Source organism: Oryzias latipes, chromosome 8 (assembly GCF_053564925.1).
Source record: "Oryzias latipes strain Hd-rR chromosome 8, Olatipes_Hd-rR_3.1".
Taxonomy (NCBI): domain Eukaryota; kingdom Metazoa; phylum Chordata; class Actinopteri; order Beloniformes; family Adrianichthyidae; genus Oryzias; species Oryzias latipes.
In genome coordinates, this window is record NC_136244.1 from 14,601,788 (window position 1) to 14,623,756 (window position 21,969).

General features: G+C 38.5%; 1 protein-coding gene and 1 long non-coding RNA gene across 6 annotated transcripts in view; both read right to left on the reverse strand.

Moving 5' to 3' along the window:
- Positions 1-7,076, reverse strand: part of LOC101169457 (septin-9) — a 61,097-nt gene extending 54,021 nt beyond the window's left edge. The window contains exon 1 of one of the 2 annotated variants that reach the window (XM_011478256.4): positions 6,746-7,076. In XM_011478256.4, coding sequence (XP_011476558.1) covers positions 6,746-6,767 — 22 coding nt within the window. In that variant the 5' untranslated portion in view covers positions 6,768-7,076. Of the gene's footprint in view, positions 1-4,803; positions 4,938-6,745 lie in introns of those variants that run through there. The other variant, XM_078951561.1, reaches the window with a different exon arrangement.
- A 6,130-nt stretch (positions 7,077-13,206) lies between these two features.
- On the reverse strand, positions 13,207-18,691 carry LOC144994298 (uncharacterized). Of its 4 annotated transcripts, none has more exons than XR_013657760.1 (5): positions 18,673-18,691; positions 15,841-15,922; positions 15,383-15,706; positions 14,881-14,996; positions 13,207-14,232 (listed from the first exon to the last, which is right to left on the reverse strand). It is a non-coding gene; the product is annotated as an uncharacterized LOC144994298 (long non-coding RNA). The 4 variants fall into 4 exon arrangements; XR_013657759.1 differs by lacking the exon at positions 18,673-18,691 and adding an exon at positions 18,224-18,242; XR_013657758.1 differs by lacking the exon at positions 18,673-18,691 and adding an exon at positions 18,044-18,062.
- Between the last annotated feature and the right edge of the window lie 3,278 nt (positions 18,692-21,969).

The following is a 21,969-nucleotide window of genomic DNA, read 5'->3' on the forward strand; positions in this document are numbered from 1 at the left end:
GTGAAAGATATCCATATTAGGGGAAATCCATGTTAAGTAATGAATTAATCATAATAGGGTAATTGCCATCATCTGATAAAACATGTACAGTTATGCAATTGGAAAAGAACATTTTTGTTGTTTGGCTTAAAAGGTTTTTTTTGTTGGTACTGTTTTACTGAGGTAAATCTAAAATTAAAAAATGACTCCCTACAGTTTTATCTGAAAATGAATAAATGAACTACCCTGGGCGCTTGTACAGTTTTTTCAAATAAGGGGTCAAAATGGTCAAATGCCTGACAACTCAACAATAGGTGGGGATGTACTTGCGAGTGTCAGTCAGGTGTGTCGGGCCTCGCAGCTACAGCACATGTCTGTACTTATTTATTCTGCAGACTGTGAATACAGCTCAAAAGTGGAGCTTACCTGTGTGAAGAAAAACAATCTACACCCTGTGTGTGCACTTATTGTGTACTCCATAACCAGTCAAAGAAGTATGGCACCGGAGAAATTTGCACTGGTGATTAACTCTGGAACAAATGATCCAGTAAATGATCTTGTGGGTTTAAGGGTAAAAGCTGTTTGTTGGCACAAAACTACAATACACTGAACCCTCCTGTACAGTCTTGTCTGGGGCCACAAATTTATTCACAAATATGTGCTAACATGATCCATGTCTGTTTCCCCTTTAAGAGGATTTGTGATCTTCTTTGCCATGTTTGATTTATGATGCCGCAGCTGAAGGCTTACATGCATAAAGGAGTGAAATAGGAAAATCTTTGAGAGGTGTTGCAAGTCATGAAATCTCTCAAAGCAGATCCCCCCCCATGTGTTTGCCACACCTGACTGATGACAAAATGAAGGACTTATTGAGACAAATTGGGTGTTTTTGCCCATACAGCTTGACCACTTAAGGGCAAATTCATCAACTGATTAGCAATTGGACTTGAGAAGACACGGATTAAGGAATGAAAAGGAGAAGAGAAAAGGTCCTTCACCTGGTCAAATCTCCTGCTCAAGCACAAACACTGTGGCCTCCTTGAGCAAACACCAGAACTTCATGTGGCCTTGCATCCAGAAGAGACCAAGCGAGCATGAGAGTTTCTAAGAGGGCTGGACTCTTTTGCAGGTGTGTGCCTTTGAAAGGTTAAAACTCTTGGCATTAGAACAACAGGCGAAGGTTATGTTTGGGTGAGGTTGTCAGGAATATCTGACGCTTTTCACAAAGACAGGATTTCTCTTAAGTTTAAGAGCGTCGAAACGTCCTGTGTCCTCTCCCTGCCACCCTGACTTATTCTAGGAACACCCCTCCCTTCAGAATGAGGCAACATTAGGAATAAATCAGCTTTGTGGTAGGCTTTGTTGAAGTAAAACTATATTGTAAGACCTCTTTTCTTAGTCGTGATTCATCTGTTATAGCTCTTCTCACTCTGCTCATAGATCCAGAGCTGTTGGAAGACTCTTTCTGTTTGTGGCTGCACTGTACTACATGTTATGTGTTTTACCTTCATCTATTAAATATGTTCAAAGGGGATGGCTGTGGAATTGTTCATTTACACAAACAAAATGAATGTTTTTAATGAATTGTGGTCTGCAGCTGGTAACTTGTAACAAAGAAATGCAAAAATCAATGCACCCAAACTATTAAAAATGGACAGTCGATCAGGTCATGTGACACAGTGACTGACTAAGTCCATTCCTGACCATGTCTAAAGCGAGTCATTTTGGATTTAAAAAAAAACAGACAAATATGCATTGTGCAAAGACAGAAAAAGCAAAGATATGGGGGGAAAAAAAGCTGGATATCTGTTGGAACATGTCATTTTTAACAACAGATCTGTTTGATCATGGTTGCAGTCTTAAACACAAAACAAAATAATAAGGCACATGAAAATTCACTCTTAATGTGGTTGTTTTGGACCGGTAATCATTACTATGAAGCAAGATTTCATAGTCTTGCTTTTTTATCAACCCCTATTGGTAACTTTGTGTAATGTGCATGATCCTAGTTCTTTTTGTTTACAAATGTGCTTCAATTAAGAAGCAAAAATGGTTCCACCATTATTTCAACACCTACAGAAAACTTTATCTGATATTATTTTGTACTTTAAATGTGCTTACTTTTCTATTTTTCTGCTTTTGCAGAACCAAACACCAGTTTTTGTTGGAAGCAAAAGGTGCTTTAAGTATAGAAATTTATCCTAGAGTTAGCATTTTTGATGACATACCAAATGAAAAGAAGAACTAAGTCCCACTATGCAGCCTTGTCCCTTTTCCTCTCATCCATCTGTTCCATCATGTTTTTATGGCCCTCATTACACATAGCAGGGGCATGCTGCAAACGGCATTTCACAACTCCAGCAGTGAAAGAGCTGGGAGTGGATGACATGAAGGATGACAAGAAAGAGGGTGAGTGAAAGAGCTGAAGAAAGGAGGACTAGCTAAGTGGCGAAACAGCGATTTTTCAAGATTGTTTTTACCACCCAGATAAGACCTTCTCCTGTTTGCAGCTTTGCCCGTCCTGAATTAAGAGCTCTACCAAACACACCCTCACACCCACACACAACAGCAGAATTACACGGACATGAGTGTGCACATGCAGTGAGGCAAAGGCAGCGACTGTGACCCCAATCCACACAAATGAAATGCTTTTCTAGTGCCAAAAAATAACAATAAAAGACTAGCAGCACCTCTTTATTCAGTAGATTCATTAAAAACCAACAGGTCAACAATAGATCACACAAAGGTGCTTTCAGGGTTAGACAGGATGCTTGTGCAGTCCATAAAATGACAGTGCGATAGCAGATAAGGATCAGCCCTCCGTCAGAAGCTGTTAAAGTGAAGGCAGCAGGTTAGACAGTCCACGGATCTTTATAAGTTTAAACTTCCCCCAGGAAATATCTGCTCACGTCATATATAGGTCATGTTGTAGGTGAAAAACCTGTTGAGTATAAAGAAGCATTGAAAGAAAAAATGAGGATGATTGTCCTTTATCCTGCTTTTTGTCTTTTGCTGTAAAATGTAGGCTGGCTTGGAAAAAAAGGCCATAAGTAGATGAACCTTGTCTTTTTCTTATAATGCAGATAATTCTCCTTTAAAACATTATCATAATAAACTGAGCAGTTTCAAAAGGACGTGTTGTTTAGAAACATCTTAAAGACGCCGGCCTTTTTTATTTAAAAGAAAATCCTAACTTAAAAGAGGAAAGAGACTTAAAAAAATGTTCTTTTAATGGATGTAAATGAAGATCTGATTGCAACTTGCAATGCAATATTTGTTTTTGCAATGGCAAGAAAAAAAGATCCCTGATGTTTTTAGAGCATGTCCTCTTTTGATCATTTTGACAGCTGCAAATCACATACCAGCACAGTTTCTGCATCCGCAATCACTAAACATATGAATTTTCTCTTTATCATTCTAATACCAACGTAAGGATGTCAGTTCTCCTGCGAGCCTGCCATTATCTTTTTACAGGCTCTCTCCTGGCCTGCAGTGCAGAAGCTGTGGCCGGCATCACAGCTGCATTCTTGGCTGCAGATAACAAGCATAAAGTAGTATGGACACTTCAGAGCGGCTCCACTCGCCTGAGAAGGGTGGAGCACACGGAGGACAGACAACATGCAGACTATCGGTCTCCGGCAGCCAGGGGAACTCCGGGCTGCACGTGTTTTTGAGGTGCAGAGAGCAGGACACAGCTGCATTGATTAATAGACTCTTACATTTTAAATGATGAAAAATACAAGGAACAAATCACTTTAAAGAACGTTTTTTTTTCTTTGGTGTTGCAGCGGAAGTTTGGTTCTTGTAGTTAAGTCCTTGCCATATTGTAGTTAACTCTGCAATGTCACTTTAATTCACAGCATTTGCTTTTGAACATGATGTGCAGGAAGGCAAAATATTGTGCAAATACCCCTCAGGGCGGCACAGCAGTGCACTGGTTATCAGTTTCCTTGTTCTGCCCCAGCCTCCCTCTGCTTTTTTTCATTCAGTCTGGTGCAGTTTGGAATCACTGGTGATTCACCATTGCTAGCCTGTACCTCTGGACTGTTTATCTGTTTTAGGTGGGTCTTGTCAGTTTATCTGTCCAAGTGCTGCAGGCTACAGTGAGTCTGAAAAGGTTGAGCATAGAACAAAAATGGATAGATGAAAAATGATAGTGCTGATTAGAATCAGGGTAAGTAGAAAATAAATACCAAGATGTGTTAGCTCATGTTTAAAGACAAAAATACGCCACTTAATGCACCATTAATACTGTTTTTTTTTTTTTTTTTGGAGGGGGGGACAAGATAGAACAGATGTTGGCTGCAGTTTGTCTCTAAAATACAAACTCCAAAACTTTAACAAGCAGGTTGAACCAAACAAAAATGTTAATTTATCACAAAATCAGTCCCTTCTGCTTCTTGTCAGCATTCATTCATTCGGCCCCTCTGCACGCCCTCAGCTTCTGTTTTCACCTTTGTGTCTCGCACAAACATCTGTGGTTTTAAAGCACCTCCGCTTTACATCATAACAACTGCAGTACAGTACATTCATGTCCACATGTTCCAATAGCTTATTAGTCGATTATTCACAGGCTTCTAACTTGCAAATTGAAGGTTAGACCATCTTCAGCATGCCCTGCTAGATGACAGGGCAAATATGTCTCCAGAGTTTTATAGCTCCACTTTCAAGCTAACAATCGCTGGAGGCTCTGAATCAAAGCTTCGCTGACTCCCCAGAATAAACAAGCTAATGACCATAATGCAGCTCCGAGTGAGGCATTTGTCACAAAGGTACGAGCCGAGTGAGGCGTGTGTGTTCTGAATGCGTCCTGAGTGCACATACCAGGAGGTGTATGCAGAGGAAACACTAGCTCTGTGTTGGTGAGGGCTGTTATTCATGCAGGTTACTCATTGATTCAGACTACTTGAGGGAGTGGTGTGCGAGGCAGGGATCAGCTCCACGGGCAGAGTTCAGCTCTGTAGGGTTGCATGAGTGAACACAAGATATTGCTTAGTGCCCCCTCTCAAAAAAAGAAAGAAAGAAGTAAAAAGTCATCATGAAAAAGTCATCCATTGTTTTTTTTCCTGAGGTCTAGATCACTTTTCACGTGAACAGAATGAGTTGTGTTTGTGTTTCTCAGCCGGGGCTTTAGCACAAAAAAAGGACACACAAAAGTATGTTGTCTTCTGAGGAAGTCACCCTCTGAATGTACCTCGCTTGTTTCAACAACCCCTTCGCCTCTCACATCAACACGTCAGTGTGCGCGCATGCTTTGTTATTAGACTGTTCCCCGAGTGGAAGCTCTGACAAAGAATGTGACAGCTCCACACACGTCGCACGTCAGAGAGAGATCACACACACACAGGAGGAGGAGGAGGAAGAGGAGGAGGGGAAGCATGACCGAACATGTGCTTGGCTCCAATTGAAAACCGTCAGACGTTCCGTCGCACAAAGGCCCCTGGAAAGAGGAGCCTGGAAAGCCGGCACTCGGTGGGTCTGGACTGGGTTGGAGCTTGTGAAAGAGACAATGGGGGAGGAGGACTTTGAAATAAGATGTGAGTGACAGTAAGAGAAGAAAGCGAAAGTAACAACATGCTGGGAGAGTTTAACACTAAAATAGCTAGTGGTTTTACTCAACCAAATACATTTACCTATTCACTTGTGCATGCTTTTTTCTCCCTCAAGGGATGAATGCACTGGGAGTGCATTTAGTGCATATATACTCCAGAGGTCAGGAGATCAACTTCTCACTGCAAATGACCGCCAGTCTTATCAAAACACTCATAAAATTTGGTTGTTTTGTGGAGAACTCAATCTGAAAGCTCTGGTTCATTCTGGTGGTCAAGCATTGACGCTTTATGAGCTTTTTGGTTTGAGGGTTAAACGACCAATGACCTACAGAAATGACCTGAAAAAAACTATTGTGCAAAAACTCATTGGGTTTATTGACTGGTGTGACAGGCAATCTAAGCCGCAACAGTCACTTTAATATCACCAAACAAAATAAGCAGGTGAAATATCTTTGTTCACAATTTAACCTTCATTCTTACGCTGAACATTTCAACGAACAGGAGAAGAAAAGGTGAAGAACCACACACATCTGTCAAGGGACGAAGAGGAGGCTGTCAAATCAACAAAACAGAGTTGACAAGGCTTATCAAAAGTAAAAAAATAAAACATAAAACAGCTCTTGTCACATAACAAGAGACACTCAACGGTAACAAACGCCCTTGACAGACACTTAAGCAGCTGGTTCTGTCCTCTTCAAACTCTTAAAGTGACTATTTTAGATTTCTAATGCAATAAAGGTTTATAGATGTGCCAGATGTATGTGTTTATGATGTTGCTCCATCTGCCTTTCAGATAAACAACTTTTTTAGAGACATCTAGTCATTTTTGTTTTCTGATTATCAGAAGGGGTGGAGCTGTCATAAAGATGTCACCCCTAAATCTGCATAAATGTTTCTCTACATGTGCCAGCAACTGTTATTTTCTATGTATCTTTCCGCTATTTTTTGGAAAAACTTGAAAGAAATGAGCTCAGCTCTCTGAGCCAACTCTGTCAAAGTGTCACAGTGTGTGTGACATTTCATGAGCAGTCAGAAAGATCAAGAAACGCTTCAAGAACCACACCCACGGATCCCTGCGTGGGCCTTTGCGCAAATGGGAAAGTACACCTTAGGAAGTTGCTCAAGTTATAGTATATATGTAGAAAGAAAAAAGAGATAAAAGGATTTTTGTGGAGCTGTTACGCACGCTCCACTCTGCCCATAGTGAAGCTTACCTGGGTATGAAGACTTTCTCATGACTGCAGACTCTCTTAGTTGATGTTAAGTTAAAAATAAAAATAAAAATAACAAAAGCAAACCCAGTCAATCTGCTCCGGTTTCTTCAACAGTGTCGTTGCATCAGTAACTTTTCTGGACTGTCCGTCTTTGCGCGTCTACCTTTCTGAGCACATCAACCTCAAACCTCCCCTGCTGCTGCTCTGCACACTCTCATTTCTTCCTAAATTTATTCTCGTCCTTATTTCCAACACGATTTTCGGAGGGAGTCGGCAGGGAAGTGGATACACAGTCACACCTGCGCTCCTGACGCACGCCCAATCCAGGAGCGGGAGTGGTTTACAGTAACTGTAAGCGTGAAGGGGCTCGCACCTATCAAAGCTCAAAGGTGAAATGACAGCGATGACTTCTGAATACTGTAGTAATGTTTTTACGTGAAGAGTTTTGTCTAAGGTAAACTAATAAATTGTCATGTTCAAAAAGGCTTTATTTGAGTTTCTGTTGCGTAAAGACGCACATGGAGCCCTGCCATCCCCAGTTTCTTCTAATAAAAGAGTCACGCGCTAGCGTGGAATACCCCATCAGACTGTGCCATCACAAACATATAATGCAGTGTTGACAGACGCATGTGTGTGTTTGGAGCAGGAGTGTGGCACAGCAGGTCGAGGACATTTGTTGTTGTGCATGTGACTCACCTCTTCTCTCCTTGGATGTCCAGAATCTGTTTTTGTTCTAGAAACTTTCTAAAAGCCAAACTCATCCATCCACTCTCTATACTTTTAGTCTGACAAGAGAAGACTTGAAGACTCAAACTGAGATCATTCCACTTGTGGACCTCTTGTAACGCCAAACTTCCAATGTTCTCACTTTTAGTTTATTTTCTTTAAAAAAATCCTTGAGATGTCTTTTTTTCTGCAAAGGATCTGCAACCCATGAAGGATGTACCTCACCCTCCCCCAGTAGTAGCTGAGATAGGCTCCAACATTTCTGTGACCCAGAAAGGGCTTGGGTGGGTTTAGAAAATGGATGGATGGATTTTGTGGGTACTATTGTGATGTATTATCTGTATGACTATTTTTATTTTTTATTTGTGGGTGGGCATTAGAGATGCCAAATGACTGAGATGCAGGAGCTTGGGGTTTGCCACCCCAGCAAAAAACCTTGACATCCTCCTTCAAATCATTTCTTGAGCACCTTCCACTCCCATCCAAGGAGGCCCAAAGTGCTGTACACAAGGTCAAAGCAACAACAAAGCAATAACACATTAAAAAAATAAAAGAAATTAAGCAAAAGGTCAGCTAGGCAGATGCTAAAGCACGGTAGTGGAGGAACAGTTTGGCTGTGAAGCTCTCCAAGAGAGTAGCACACACTGGTCCAAAGATAGTTGGGACTAGTGGGGAATATTTTAAAAGCAAGCTAAGCATAGAGGGTGTTCGGTACTACCTGTTAGTGACTTAAAAATAATAACAAGAATCAAAATTAAAATGAAATATAAAGTACTGGCAGTCAATTGGATTGGAAAAGGATTGGGGTCATTAGTATCATTATTGACAAACATGAAGAAATCCTCAATACAGGCTTCTTTAAGCATTAGTAATAGCACTAATGCCCACTCTGCTGTTCTCCCATCCAAAGTCTTCTGTCCGCCTCCCGCTCAACATATAATAAATATGTTGTAGCACCGCCCCTGCTCAGATTTGTCATTTGTTTCTTTTTAAAATAAAATCTGTAGCTCTAGTTACATTCATGTTGTCCTGATAAGAGGATGTACTTTTTCACATGTTGTACATGTTGTTTTTTTCAACTTACCACAGAGGTGACAAAAACTGCTAAACACCAGTAAACAGATAAACATCTTTGTTGCAGAAACAAGTCAACATTTCACACTCTTGCCATTTTTTTTTCTATTTTTGAAGATGTTCTAATTGGCCACAGACTGAGGTTCGTGTTCAGTAAAAGTCTGATGAACTTTTGTAAACATTTTTCAAATCTTGACATGGTTTCCTTGGTTATAAACCTCAAGTCAAATACAGTATGTCTGTTGAATCAGTGAGTTTGTGCTACAGATGTCTCAAACTTTGGTGTGAGAAATATAAAAGTGCTTTGGCCCTTCCTGTCAAGTTTCTCACACGGGTTTACCATCATCTCCAGCTTTTACTCCCTATAGCCGCACTGACTTGACTTTAAGTTCTTTTTTCCGATCATGCAAATTTAAAATTCAGTAACTGTAAAACTTCCTGCCGACTTCCTTACCAAAACCAGAAGTTAACCAGCATCTAAGCAGTCCAACGTATAACATAAAACCAAAACCTTTGTTTCGGAGCACCTCTTCCTAACATAATACACAAATGTTTCTCTGTTTATTACACAACATGGTCACCACTATTGTTGAAGCTCTGCAATGAATACGTGCCGTTACTTGGATGCAATATTTGTGGTTTTCAAGTATTGCTTCAAAGAATCTTCCTCATAAAAAGTCTGTCACACAAGTAGAACCCAGTAAACAAATTTTAGTCAGGGTCTACTTGTTGACCTTGACTGAAATTTGATTTCTATTTTCAAAAAATTCTCAGAGGACTCAAATTAAAAACATATTTTTGGGTGCTGTTATTTGATAACCATGAACATGTGTTGCTAAAAAAGGATGTTTTAAAAAAAGGACAAAAAAGTAAAAAGTAAAAAAACAAACAAAAAAAACTTAAATCTTTTTCTTTCTGTAACTGCTTGATGATACAAAGTTTGACTGCTGAGATTAAAAAATTGTTTTTTTAACAGAAATATTAACCATTTACAAGCCTTTCTAAAAAGGTTTTGGGCACAGAATTCCTTTTGAAAAACATTTTACAGATGTTTTAGTTATTTTTAGTAGTGACCGCTTAGAAATACACTATGTGGAGGAAATTCTGAAAGTAACACGGTGACCACTGTGTGAATCCACTGCGAAAAAAAACAAATGAAAAGGATGAACCGTGTTGTGTTTACGCTGTAAAACAAAACGTGTCATTAACTGCAGAAGGTGAGATTAGGCTCAAGGTAGAAATATTTGCAATATTTACAGTAAAATGCAGTGAAATACCAACATAATTCACTTGTAATTGATGAACGTATATATAATATTTAAAACTATTTTAATCCTAAAAACATGTTAAATCTGCAGGTGTTTCCTTGTGAAATAGGACACACTAAAACAACACAGTTCATTCGTCATTTCAAAAATAATACAATCAAATGCAAACAACAGCAAATCAAAAGTAAGCTTTAGATTTGTTAACAAAGACAATTAACATGTTTCTGAATTGCATCAAAAATGAATGAAAAAATAAATGCAGATGGGAAAAAAGAGAAATATTTTAGGCCACTCAAACAAACACAAGCACTCGGTCTCTTGGAACAAACAAAATACACAAGCGGGATGAGACGTTCACAAGACTGTCACCACATCCTGTTCTGAAATAAGACAGCGGTAAACTCGGACCAAACAAATATAGAAGACAGGGTTTCATACATTTTAAGTATCGACTCCAATGGGGGGAAAAAAGAACAGATTCGCTTTTTCTGAAACTTGACTCTTTGAATTCGAACCAAACACCTCTCTACACTTCCAAAAGCAACTGCTGATAGCCACAAGTTTCCACTGATAAGATGAGTGCAAAAAACCCCGGTGTTTGACATATTTTGTAAGTTTGGGAAAGCATGAGGAGTGAATAATGAGACTGCATGTCAAATTCAGCTTTTATTCTTTAATCAGCAGCACTAAGGTTTTTGACAATCTGCTCTTAATAAGTGGTTTCTGTAGTGTAGATAGTTCAATGGGGTTCAACTGGTTCTACGCTTGCAGCACTTTTTCTTCATTTACTGCACTTTACTGATCTTTTGACACAGTTTGGAGGATCCTTATACATCACAGTACCTGCAAAATCTGGGGTTTTGTGCTTTAGTAGCACAAAAGGGTGTTAAAGTGGAAACTGCATGAAAAACAAAGCAACACCTTTCGCATAGACGACCTCCTGACTGTCATTTCACTGGGGTTCCTGGAAGAGAGGTCACTGGTTTCCATTTCACTGTGACGCCGGCTTCAGAAATGCGTCTCTTATGCTTGGCTAGACTTTTCACATGTCGCCTCAATGCACAAACTCAAAAACAAACATCGACCGGCCCGCTTGCTTTGCCGTACCGTGACATTTCCTCCAAAACCCCAAAGACACATATTTGGTGCATCTCTGCACTGGAGTTTGTGACCGCACACACTTGCATCCCCTCCATATGCACACTTCTCTGTTTTGTTTTGTTTTTTTTGGTCAAGAAGCCCTTGTTGACTCAAAGTGTCTTTCAGCACTCAGCCTCCATGTTTTACAGCATTTGAAGATCCATTGTTTGCATAAGCCAACACGTACTGACTTGACCTGAACTTCTTCAGGAAAGATTGTGTTGATTTTCCCATGCAACCTAAAATCAACTTGTTTGAAAAGATTAAAAATATTAGATTTAGCCTAAAACACCTGACTTTATTGTTATTATGCTTTGTTAAAGAAGCATAACAGAGGAAATAAACTGTCATGAACACGGTTATAGAACATCTGTTTCAGGATGTGTAAACCAGAATCAACAATTGAGTGTAAAAATTCACACCAACAAACTACATAATAGAAACAGATTTTTTTCATATTGTATAGTTATTTACTGGTATTAAAGATCTGATTGTTTCTCCAATACACAAATGCAGTTTAATATTTATTTCTTAAATCAAAACTATAACTGACTTAAAAAAACAAGAAAACACATCTAAATAGTGAAATGATAAATGTTAAATCAAAAGAACATGTCTTTTTAAACAGTTATCATTAAAAGTATCGTTTAAGATTTTGTGTCTTACCATCAAAAGGGACAGGAGGAGGGAATCTTTCTGGGACTTGAACCAGCAACACAACAGCTAGAGGTCACTAAGCAGCAACAATCTTAATGAACAAGAAAACAAACAATCTAAAGCATTGCTGCCTGATTTGACAGGAGTGTATGAAACATGCAAACCTATAAAGTGCTCTGTAAGTGTAAAATATAGGGGTGTAACGATAAGCCGATCAATCAATTTTTATTACTATGATTCAACCAGATTTTTCTGAGGCAAGTTGTTAATGGAATCAGTTAGATTCATTTCAATAAAAAATGGTTCAGAATGAGAAGAATCGATAATCGATTTTGGAAAACACTGTTTGGATTGAGTGGGCTTATTTTACTGCACTGTAAAAAAGACCAAGTGTATGACAGCGGCGAAGGGACAGCAAGGAGGACAGCAAAAAAGGAACAGTCCATCCTTTCAGTCCAATGTGCGGAAACACTTTGAATTTCACAAACATGTCACCACACACTGTAGTAAATTGTTCTAATAATTTTCTGTTTGTATTATTTCTGTGTGGAAAAACAACAGTGGGCTCAGATTTATGCAATGCAAATGTGAATGGATTTGACTTAAATTATTGTTGACTTGTTTGCTCACATATTGAATTCACACTTAATTATCTTAGAAGGAAAACAAGGAATCTGGAAAACTTCACCTGCACTGTTCAGGACTCATTTATCTCTGAGTCATACTGGTTGAATTTTTGGCTAAAGATCAGTTTTTGCCATTTTAGATAAGTGAATTGGAACGTTTAAAATGAACCAATTTTGACAATGAATTGTATAGCCATCCACAAATTAGGATATATAATTCATTGATAAAATGAATCGTTACAACCTGAATAAAATTTATGCAAATATCCTTAATAGCTAAATTTATGTAAAACCATCCCACATCACATGTAAAAAATACCCTTTTTCTGTTTGTTGGTGGTGTTTATGTCCTGCTTTTAGTGCAAAAATTGAAAAAATGTGGTCGTGTTAAGCCAACATACAATCATCTGCTGTACTTTAAAATCATTGCTGGTGGTCTTTTAAATATGATAATGCAGTTTTAGCCAAAGTTTTAATAAAAATGTGTTTTGTAGCACATACTTTCTGCAGCGTGCCAGTAGTTCATTATATATTCTGTTGGCGCATTGTTAGATGTCCCCTACTTCCCATCATGCTTTTGTTTACACTCTCTCCTGCTGGCTTACAGTCAGTCCTTCACAACCCCAGCCTAACATTACCAGAGCAACAAAAATGGGGAGCAAGATTGGAGCTATCCAATTTCGTTTAAGATTCCAGCTCAGATGAGGAAAACAAAGACGTACATGGATCTATTTGTCTGCGAGTGGATGCATCAGAATGGAGCAGGGAACTTGGGAACCGGCGAATGTCACAGCTACAAGCTTTTTCCAACGGCATTTTTCTGTCTGCTCCTGATTACAGCTCAATTGTATTCATATTTATCCTCCATTATGAGAAAAATACCACCAGAATATGCTAAAAACACCCCAAACAATGCAGTGTGTGTGTGTGTGGGGGAAGGGGGGTAAAGAAGAGACATTTAAGATTGCAATTTGATATAAAATTCATTTATTATTTGCATTTTTACAGCACTTTACTGTTTTGCCTTGTGTAAATGCAGACTATAAATCTGGATGATTTTAATATACAGTTTCAGGGACCTTAATGAACATGCAGCTAACACAAAAACTCAAAAAAAGGAACTTCCTGTTTTTTTTAAAGTAAATTTCCTCATTTTTGTGTAGGCGGTGATAAAGAAGTCTCCCTAACGAAATCACACCATCTCAAGTCTACAGAGTTTTTAAAATAAAAGGAAACATAGTATTTGTAAACAGATACTGAATATATAGTTGAACAAAACACAACAACAAAGCTTAACTGTTAAGCAAAAAAAACAAGCCAGTGGATATCAAAACATCTTGCTAGCTTTTCAACACGGCAGAGGCACCATCATGATTTGGTGCTGCTAGAAAGAGCCTGCTACCCTAAGTTCAAGATAAAATAACCAACATGAATAAAAGAAAAGCGAGTGTCATGGTGATTTAATGGCAACCAAAACACAGTTTTCATCAATGAGAAGGCCACTGGACTTTGTACAAACAATACATCTGTTATGAATTTACATATTTAGTTCTTGTGCTGCTTGATCCCTGAATGAGGCAACAGTTTACCATTCCTCCTTTTTTTTTTTGGTTTGGTTTTCGGTTTTGGCAATGACTCAAAAGTGCCCTCAGTCATCTCCACCATGACTCAGACACTGCTCAACAAAAACCATCAACTCTTTATAAAAAAAGTTCCAATAAAAATCATAGGTGAAATTGTTTTCATCCCTCTGAATTGCAGTTATCTTCATCAATTTTCACAGAAATGTACACAAGCTACATTTTTTTAACAAAAACGCAGTAATAAATGCACAAACTTTTCTAAGAGTTGGCTCTCTGCTACAGACGTGTCTTTGGAGTGCTGCTCCCTGCAGACTCCCTGCAGACTCCCGTCCTCACCGTCTTATTGTTCCCCGCATGTCCTCATAAACATCGTTGATGGGGAGTCGAGCTGCCTTGTTTTTGAAGCACTCGTACTTGGATTGATTGCAAAAGAATATCAGCATGTTAGATGTGAAGTGTTTCTTTTTTTCCTTTTGAATCAATTTATTTGATTGAAATGTGAGCTTAAGCTGCTGCTACACTTTAATCTGTAACAGAAAATAGCACCTTTACTCCCATACGGTTTCTTTTGTAAATGTCACTGAAACCTCAACAAGTAAACTAACAACTGAAACGTTCTTTTGAATAAAATTGTAATTTTTTTTGTTTATGTTTATGTATACAGTATGGGGCAATTTAGGATCAAAGTATATAAAATTATGCAGGTTACTTAGCACAACATTTTGCTCACCCAAAAGCAATAATTTGGAGTTTTAAGATGCAAGGCCAAATACAAAAAACTAATACGTTTAATATATGTCTAATATGTGTTTTAATTGTATCATTAAGTGAATCCCTTTTTAAAAACAATTTTATTAAAAAACTTTTATTTATCAGGAAACCAACATGTAAATTTCAGTGACATTTGGAATTTGCAATTAAAAATTTTGGCAAAACAAATGGAAATAAACCATGTTTACGGTTTGGTTATTGAGCCATTCACAGGAAACTGACCAAATCCTAACCAAAGATACATATGGTCAAACAACAAAAACACAACTATCAGAAACAGTGATAAATACCTTAGAATATCTTAGTAAGATGATGCTCGATATGAGGGTGATCAACGCAACGACAGAGACCACGATGGCTACCAAAAACATGTTTTCCTTTGATGAACAGTTGGGCACAGGGTCTTCTGAAGGACAGAAAAACACGTCCACATGTCATTGTTCACCTCACAAGACTTGCTTCTCTGTCTTTTTTATGTGTCTGGTGATTCATTCGATTTTCCTGCTGTCTGAAACTACTTTCCATCAGCATAACAAGTTGAACTTTTCCGTGACTCAACCATGCTGTGAAAATTCCCCTCAAATGATACCACTACTGCAAAAAATAAAATCACTTTTTGGAATCAAAAAAGATGTGAAACGCAAAATAAGGTGAACTTAAGTTTAGTCAAGTGGCTCGAAAAGCTTTCTTACATCACTTCATCAACACTTCTCAATCTAATGTAATGCAGGAAATGTACATCAGAGGGGCTTTTTAATCTGAAGACAAATTTAAAGATGTAATGATGCTCACCTTTGATCACAAGAAGGATGGATCCGTTACTTTTCTCAGTGGTTCGTTTGTGTTTACCATCAAAACTTACAAACACACACCAGTAAGGTCCTGTGTCAGTCGCTGTCAAATTCTTGATTGTAAAAGTGATGTTGGGGAATTTTCCTTTTTGCTGAATTTTGTTTTCTGGTTTTATGTGTGTCTTGGTAGAGTTTTTGTCTGCATAAAAAAGGGTAATGTTTTCATGGAGCCCCTTCTTTAAATAAAGGTAAGGCTCCTTCTGTGAAGACCTGCATGCGATGGCAACGTCCTCGCCAACATTTTTCCAAACTACGTTGTCCCCCTCTGCATGCAAAAAGACACAAAAAGCACATTTTAGTTTCCTGCTGTATATTTGTTTTGCACAAAAACGTTCCAATCTAACTATTATTGTCTAGACTGCATTTTAAGGTTTTCATCTTTATCCATCTAGGCCTTACCTGCTACACTCAGCACACAAAGAACGGCTGCAATCTTCAGCCAGACAGCAGACATGTCGACTGTGCCTGTTGGTAAGTTTCACTAGGCGTAGAGAAGGAAACAACACTTGTTTTTCAGTCAGACTCACGTGACCTACATTGTGGTGTCTGATATGAAAGCACCAATGCTCGAATCAGCACTTTGCAAGTCCATACGGCAGCTGCGAGTTAAGCATCAGCAGAGCAAGATGGAACTGCAACTGCACGAGACGGCAGACATGCTGACTGAGATGTTTGACATTTTCAGATGCAAATATTAGACCACAGAACAAAGAAGCTTTGAGAATGTTTTGCTTCACCATACATGTTTATATGTTTTTCTACTGATCTCTATAGTTACACATATAGAGTATATTTTAACTTGGTAATCACTTTTCAGGAATGTTTTTTCTATGTTTCCGGATTTCGATTTTTATTGTTTCTTATTATACTTTCACTTATTGTCTCACTCTTCAATCTTCTTGTTATTGTCCCACAAAACTGCTCGTTTTGTTTTACTTAATCATTATTATAGTACACTATTAAATAAAATGTGTGTTTGATGAAAAAATAAAAAAAAAATGTCAATTTTATTTAATTACTGATGTTTTCTGCTTTGTTTTACTCTGGTTGATACTTAACTCTACAGGGAGAATTAAAGTCCCGCTCTGGTGATCATTTAATCTATTTTAAGAGTGTCACCAGTGGTCTTTAATTATGATTATGGCATTTGTAGCCAATATCAAACACCTTTGTCATTTTCTAAGACATAGATCTGCAGCAGGAGTTCATTGGAAATTCACCTCTGAGATGTGGGCAGAACTAATGGCGCAATGTAAGCCCACCCTCATTTCCCATCACCTATCTGTTACACTGCAAATTGCCCTTCAGCAATTTAAAAACGGTTTTAGGGCCAGATGCCAGCTCGGACGAGGAAAACGAAGACGTACATGAAACTAGTCGGATGCAGGATGCATTAGAATTGAGCAGAGTAGGGAGCTTGTGGCCCCCCATGTCACATCTACAAGCTTTTTTTAAATTGTGTTTTTTTATCTGCTCCTGATTCACCAGGATTTTGAATAAAGAAATACTCAAAAACAGAATTTTACTCTCAATTTTCTTCATATATGTCCTCTATCAGGAGAAAAAGGCTGTGTTAAGAACACCAAAAAGCATGATTTTCATTGGAGGGGGTGTTTAAAACCAATGTGAATAATAATAATAATAATAATAATAATAATAATAATAATAATAATAATAATAATAATAATAATAATAATAAATTTTATTTAGAATACGCTTTGCATTTTAGGTAAAATCTCAAAGCGCTACAATGATGTTTTGTCTAAAAGTGACAAAAAACTTTCATATTACTGATCAATTATGATTTACAGGAAATAAATATCTTCAAAAAAGGGGTTGAAACAGTGGCGCTTTGTGAGAGTGACTGCTACAGCTCCTGAAAGTAGGTCACAGTTTTGGTGTCACCAGGTTACCAAAACTCTGTTTTGCAGTGTTGGCACTGCCCTCTAGCGGCAAAACAGAGAATATCCGAGTAGACGATGCAGATTACCCCCCCCCCCCTCCCCCCTCCCCTTTTTTTTTCTTCTTCGAATTGATTACCATTAAATTAATCACGACTATCTGAAAAAAATGTATGGGGATTATCAAGAGCTCCTGATTTACATTAAAAAACATTTTTTCAAATAGCTTATCTATCAGTTACTGAAACAGGAATCCATCGTCATCCATGGGTGTAAAGGAGCAGCCCCTTCAGTCAGAGACTTTAACACCTTCATGCAGGACGAAGCACCGTCACAGATCTTTCATCCTGTCAACTATCAGGCTCCACAATGGCTCATAGACACTGGGCAATAGTCATCGCTAATCATCGATATTAACTTTTTAAGAGTATATTTTCAGTGTTATTTATTATCTATCTCCTGTTATCAATAGAGCTATAGTAACAAGGTAATACAGTTCTATTCTATTCTATTCTAATCTAATTTTCCATTAAATTCTTTTTTTGCAGAATTTACTACATTTTTTTACTCTAAGGACAAACAGAAGAACGTGTTGAACATATTGTGGGTTCTTAAATCCTATGCATTTCCTTATTTGGCTTATAGTTTGGAATAAATGAAAAACATTTATCACGTTTAAACTCAAACTGCTGTGAAATTACCATCATGCACCTAGTAGTGATATAATTTTATGGTCCCATAATTAGAGAGGCAGTCTGAAGCTGAAAAGAACACAATAAACTCCATTAAGAGGTCACAACCCTGAGGGAATAGTAAAAAATACAGTCAATAAATCCACAGCCAAAGCCCTTTCAGAGATGAATCCAAGGTGGCACACCCACCACCTGATCTGTCCTCATCCCCCTGGGACTGAGCAAAAACAAAAGGGCTCAATCCATTTCAGCCGTTTTTTCCTCATCAGTTCCTCCCTTCCAGCTTTTTCGGTGAAGGAGGTACAATGTCAATGAGAGATAACGCAGCGAGGGTTGTTATGTTCTCTCTGTTGCTAAGGAAACAACCCTGTCCATTTGGCTGCTAGAGCTTCCTGTTTTAGGCAGGGCATTTGAGTCTGCAATGTTATCTGGATGATTAGTCTCTGCCCGTTCAGGAGACAGAAAGAAAAAAGGAAATGGAAACAAAGAAAGCATTGTTTTCTTCATGCACTCATAATAAAAATGTGACCCAGCAGTTTTTCTCTGCATGGAGGCTGCATGGTTGCTGAGTCAAAGCCGATGACTAAGTGAAGGCATTGATTGATTGGATGCTGCTGTGTCACTCAAAGATGACTCACCTCATTTCCCATCCGTGCTTCCACGCTCACATCCTCTTCCTCTGAAGGGGGCTCCTGAGACACAGACGGCCTCATCTGGACTCCACACGCTTTAATGACCATGCCAATACTGAGGCTGCAAACCAGCAGAGATGTTCAAACATTCATCAGTCTCAAGGGTCATGTAAGATTCCATATGGCTGTGGGGGAAGGAACCGGGAAATCTAAAGTCTTCGTGGAAAGATTAGTAGAACAAGAACAAGAGACTGATCAGCTGTTGACCAGGAAACAAGAGTAATCTTTAGTGTGGTATTAATTAACCACAGAAAATAAACACAAATGATCTTAAAATCAATTGAAAAGGAATAAAAGTATATGTGTGCATTACTGCAAACATTGCAAATACTGGTTACAAAATTAGTTAAGCAGCGTTGGCAGTGGTTCTTAGCTTTATATGCCAGTTTTGTAAGAAATAGGAGAGTAAACTTATATTTGGCTTTTTTTTAAACTGATTATTTGAGCATGTTTTGCTGTCTTTATCATTCCTGTAGTTATTTGTGTAAATGGTGGACTTTATACAAATACAGGATGTGATATTAACCTCTTTTTTAGGAATGAGTTTGTTTGACTGTGATCAATTGAGCATCCGTCCAGGGTGTGCCTGTTCAAAAAGAAGAAAACAAATGTGGGGTGAAACTTAGCTAATATGAACTTCAAATAAACAACATGGAAACAAAGCACAATTCAGAGGTGAAGAAAGTGCATTCTGTGGCTGATTACCTTTATCAGAAGGCATTTTAGGTTTGCTCTGATCTTGTCTGCAAGCACAGCAACTTCATTTGCATGCTGTCAACGAGACAACCTCACATTGTACTTGAGGAAATGTTGTCACACAGAAGAATCCAAGTCTGTGCAAAGGAAACAAAATGCCGCAGCCCTGTAGCTGCATCACAAGCTGGATAAAATATTCCTCCATTTTTTGACCTTTTCCCCCTGACGGTTGGAATGAGTTTTTTTGTGATGGTATGCTGTTTGTTTTTCACCAAATCTGGGGCTGTGCATCATAGCCTGACTCAGATCTTATCTTTTCACTGACTCGTTTCTTTAGATAATCAAGCCTTTCTGGGGGTTTTTGCTGCAAATAAAGCTATTTTTTTTATATAGATCTTAAGTATTTGCACCCAAAAGAACATTTAATGAGCTAAATGAAGCAGAAACGAGCAGTTAGATGAGCTAATGTGGGACTTATTTTAATTTTGGCAGTTCCATTTAATAATAATATTTTATGTTTTTTTCTGATTTAGTGTCAGAATTAGCTTCTGAAATGCAACATAATTTATTGAATGTCTTCTTGTTGGTCATTTTCATGACAAAGGGAGAAATAAAGAGGGATTATAGAGATACTTCCGATAGAGAGCAGTTATTCCCGTGTGGAAACGGGATTTTCAAAACAAGCTTTTACTCAGAACTCTCCTACTTCCTGGCATTTCTCCAGGGCAGGAAGTGCTTTTCCTGGTCTTGAGTGACCCATGCATGCCTCCTTGGCGGATGAGGTCAGAAAACCCACCGCATGTTGGGGGAAGGAACAACATGAGCCTAATATTTAACTAGCCAAAGAGTGATATGCTTTGAATTTGTACTGATCCCAGCTTTTGTTTTTCTTACCGTTTTGGCTTAGGTATTTTGTTTGTGACTCTTTCGTCATGAGCCTAAAGAGAGCATTCGGCGTGGTCTGCATTTTTCCATGATGGCGCCAACATCCTGAAAGCGTGCATGCTGGGTTGAACATACAACTAACATTAGCATGACTTTTTTGACTGGAAAACCTGCTCAGAACATTTTTTTAATGACAGTGTTGCTCTCTAGGGTTGAACTCAAGCAGCCTCAATCACTTTTGCCATACACTTTGATGGTTTGCATTTCAGTTTTTTTCATTCCGTGTAAAGAGTGTTTACCAGATGCTGCACTCAGACGAAATGAGAAGAAACACTCCCAAATCGAATGAAAAAAGTTTTTCTTTTCCAGGAGGTGAATTATCTGCTTCTTCAGGGGATAGCTTAAAGGATCATTCTAGTCTTGCTTAGGAAAAAAGAGTAAAACAAAGTGAGAGAGTGGAGCTGCATCTGCATTCCTGTGGTCAGTAGAGGATAGAAGGAGTAGATGAAAGGCAAAGCTGGCAATGTGGTCGACTAAAATCTGTGGTCCTGATCAAAGAAAGACTTTGAATTTGTTTCCTGCAGAAGCCTGGTCTGGAAACCTCTCTAAATGTAAAATCAAGACGAGGCGGTGAGACAGTGTGGTTGTCAACACCACCAGCTCAGTCTTTTCTGAGTGCACGTCTCCCCCCAGTCCAAACACAAGTTTCCTAGGTTGGTCGGTGCTAGGTTCCTTAGCTCGGATGGGCTGCAGCCCCTGCTGTGAGCTCGCTCAGGAGGATAGGTGGACAAATGGATGGGAGCTGAGCTGCAAATATCCTCGATGCATGAAGCTTCCTTCAGAGGAGAAAGAAGTCTGTGGATCTCAGCTCAACGCAGGGCCTCCAGCCAGGGTCAACTTATGACAAAGGGTTAGAAAACAGAGTCTGTGATGGATGACCACCCCGGGTTAAGAGGGCGCTGGCTTTTAAAGGCATTTTTTAAATCTTTTTTTCTGACGAGACTGCTCACTTAAAATAAGCCTTATCATGACTAATCTAAAGACGAGGATCAGACCTGTTAAAGCCCTCCATTCTACTCAGTAAGAGGCTTACAAAGATTTATGAAATCAACAATATAATAGCATTTGGACTGACGTCTTGGACTGGCGATGATAATACATTGAATGGAAAAGTCATGCTAGCATGAGTCCCTATCAATAAAACTTTTTTTTTTGGGCCAAATTTGCGCCTTTGCTCATTTAAATGTTATTTATATATTCCGTCATAATTGAGTAATCTGTCTCGCTGTGTATAACTAGTTTTTTTTAACCTTTGTACCATTCAGCTGTTTGGAGCGATACTTCAAAAGGGAATCGTCAAAAATGGTTGATGTAATTCAAAATAAAGTGTAAGTTGGTGTATGAACTGTAGTTGCTTTTCATCCAACTTCTGTCTCATTCAAACACAATTTAACACTAATACACCGTTATTTCTAACACTAAAACCTTTTTACTGCAATGTTGGTGTCAAATATGTGCAGTAAGACCGGGATTACTTTTGCAAACATCCACATTTGTATCATTTTACAATTCTTTCTAGATAAGTAGCAAAAATTGTGCTTTATTTTTCAAGTAAAACAATAAAGAAAAAACACAACTATAGTGGGTTTTGTAATGCATTAA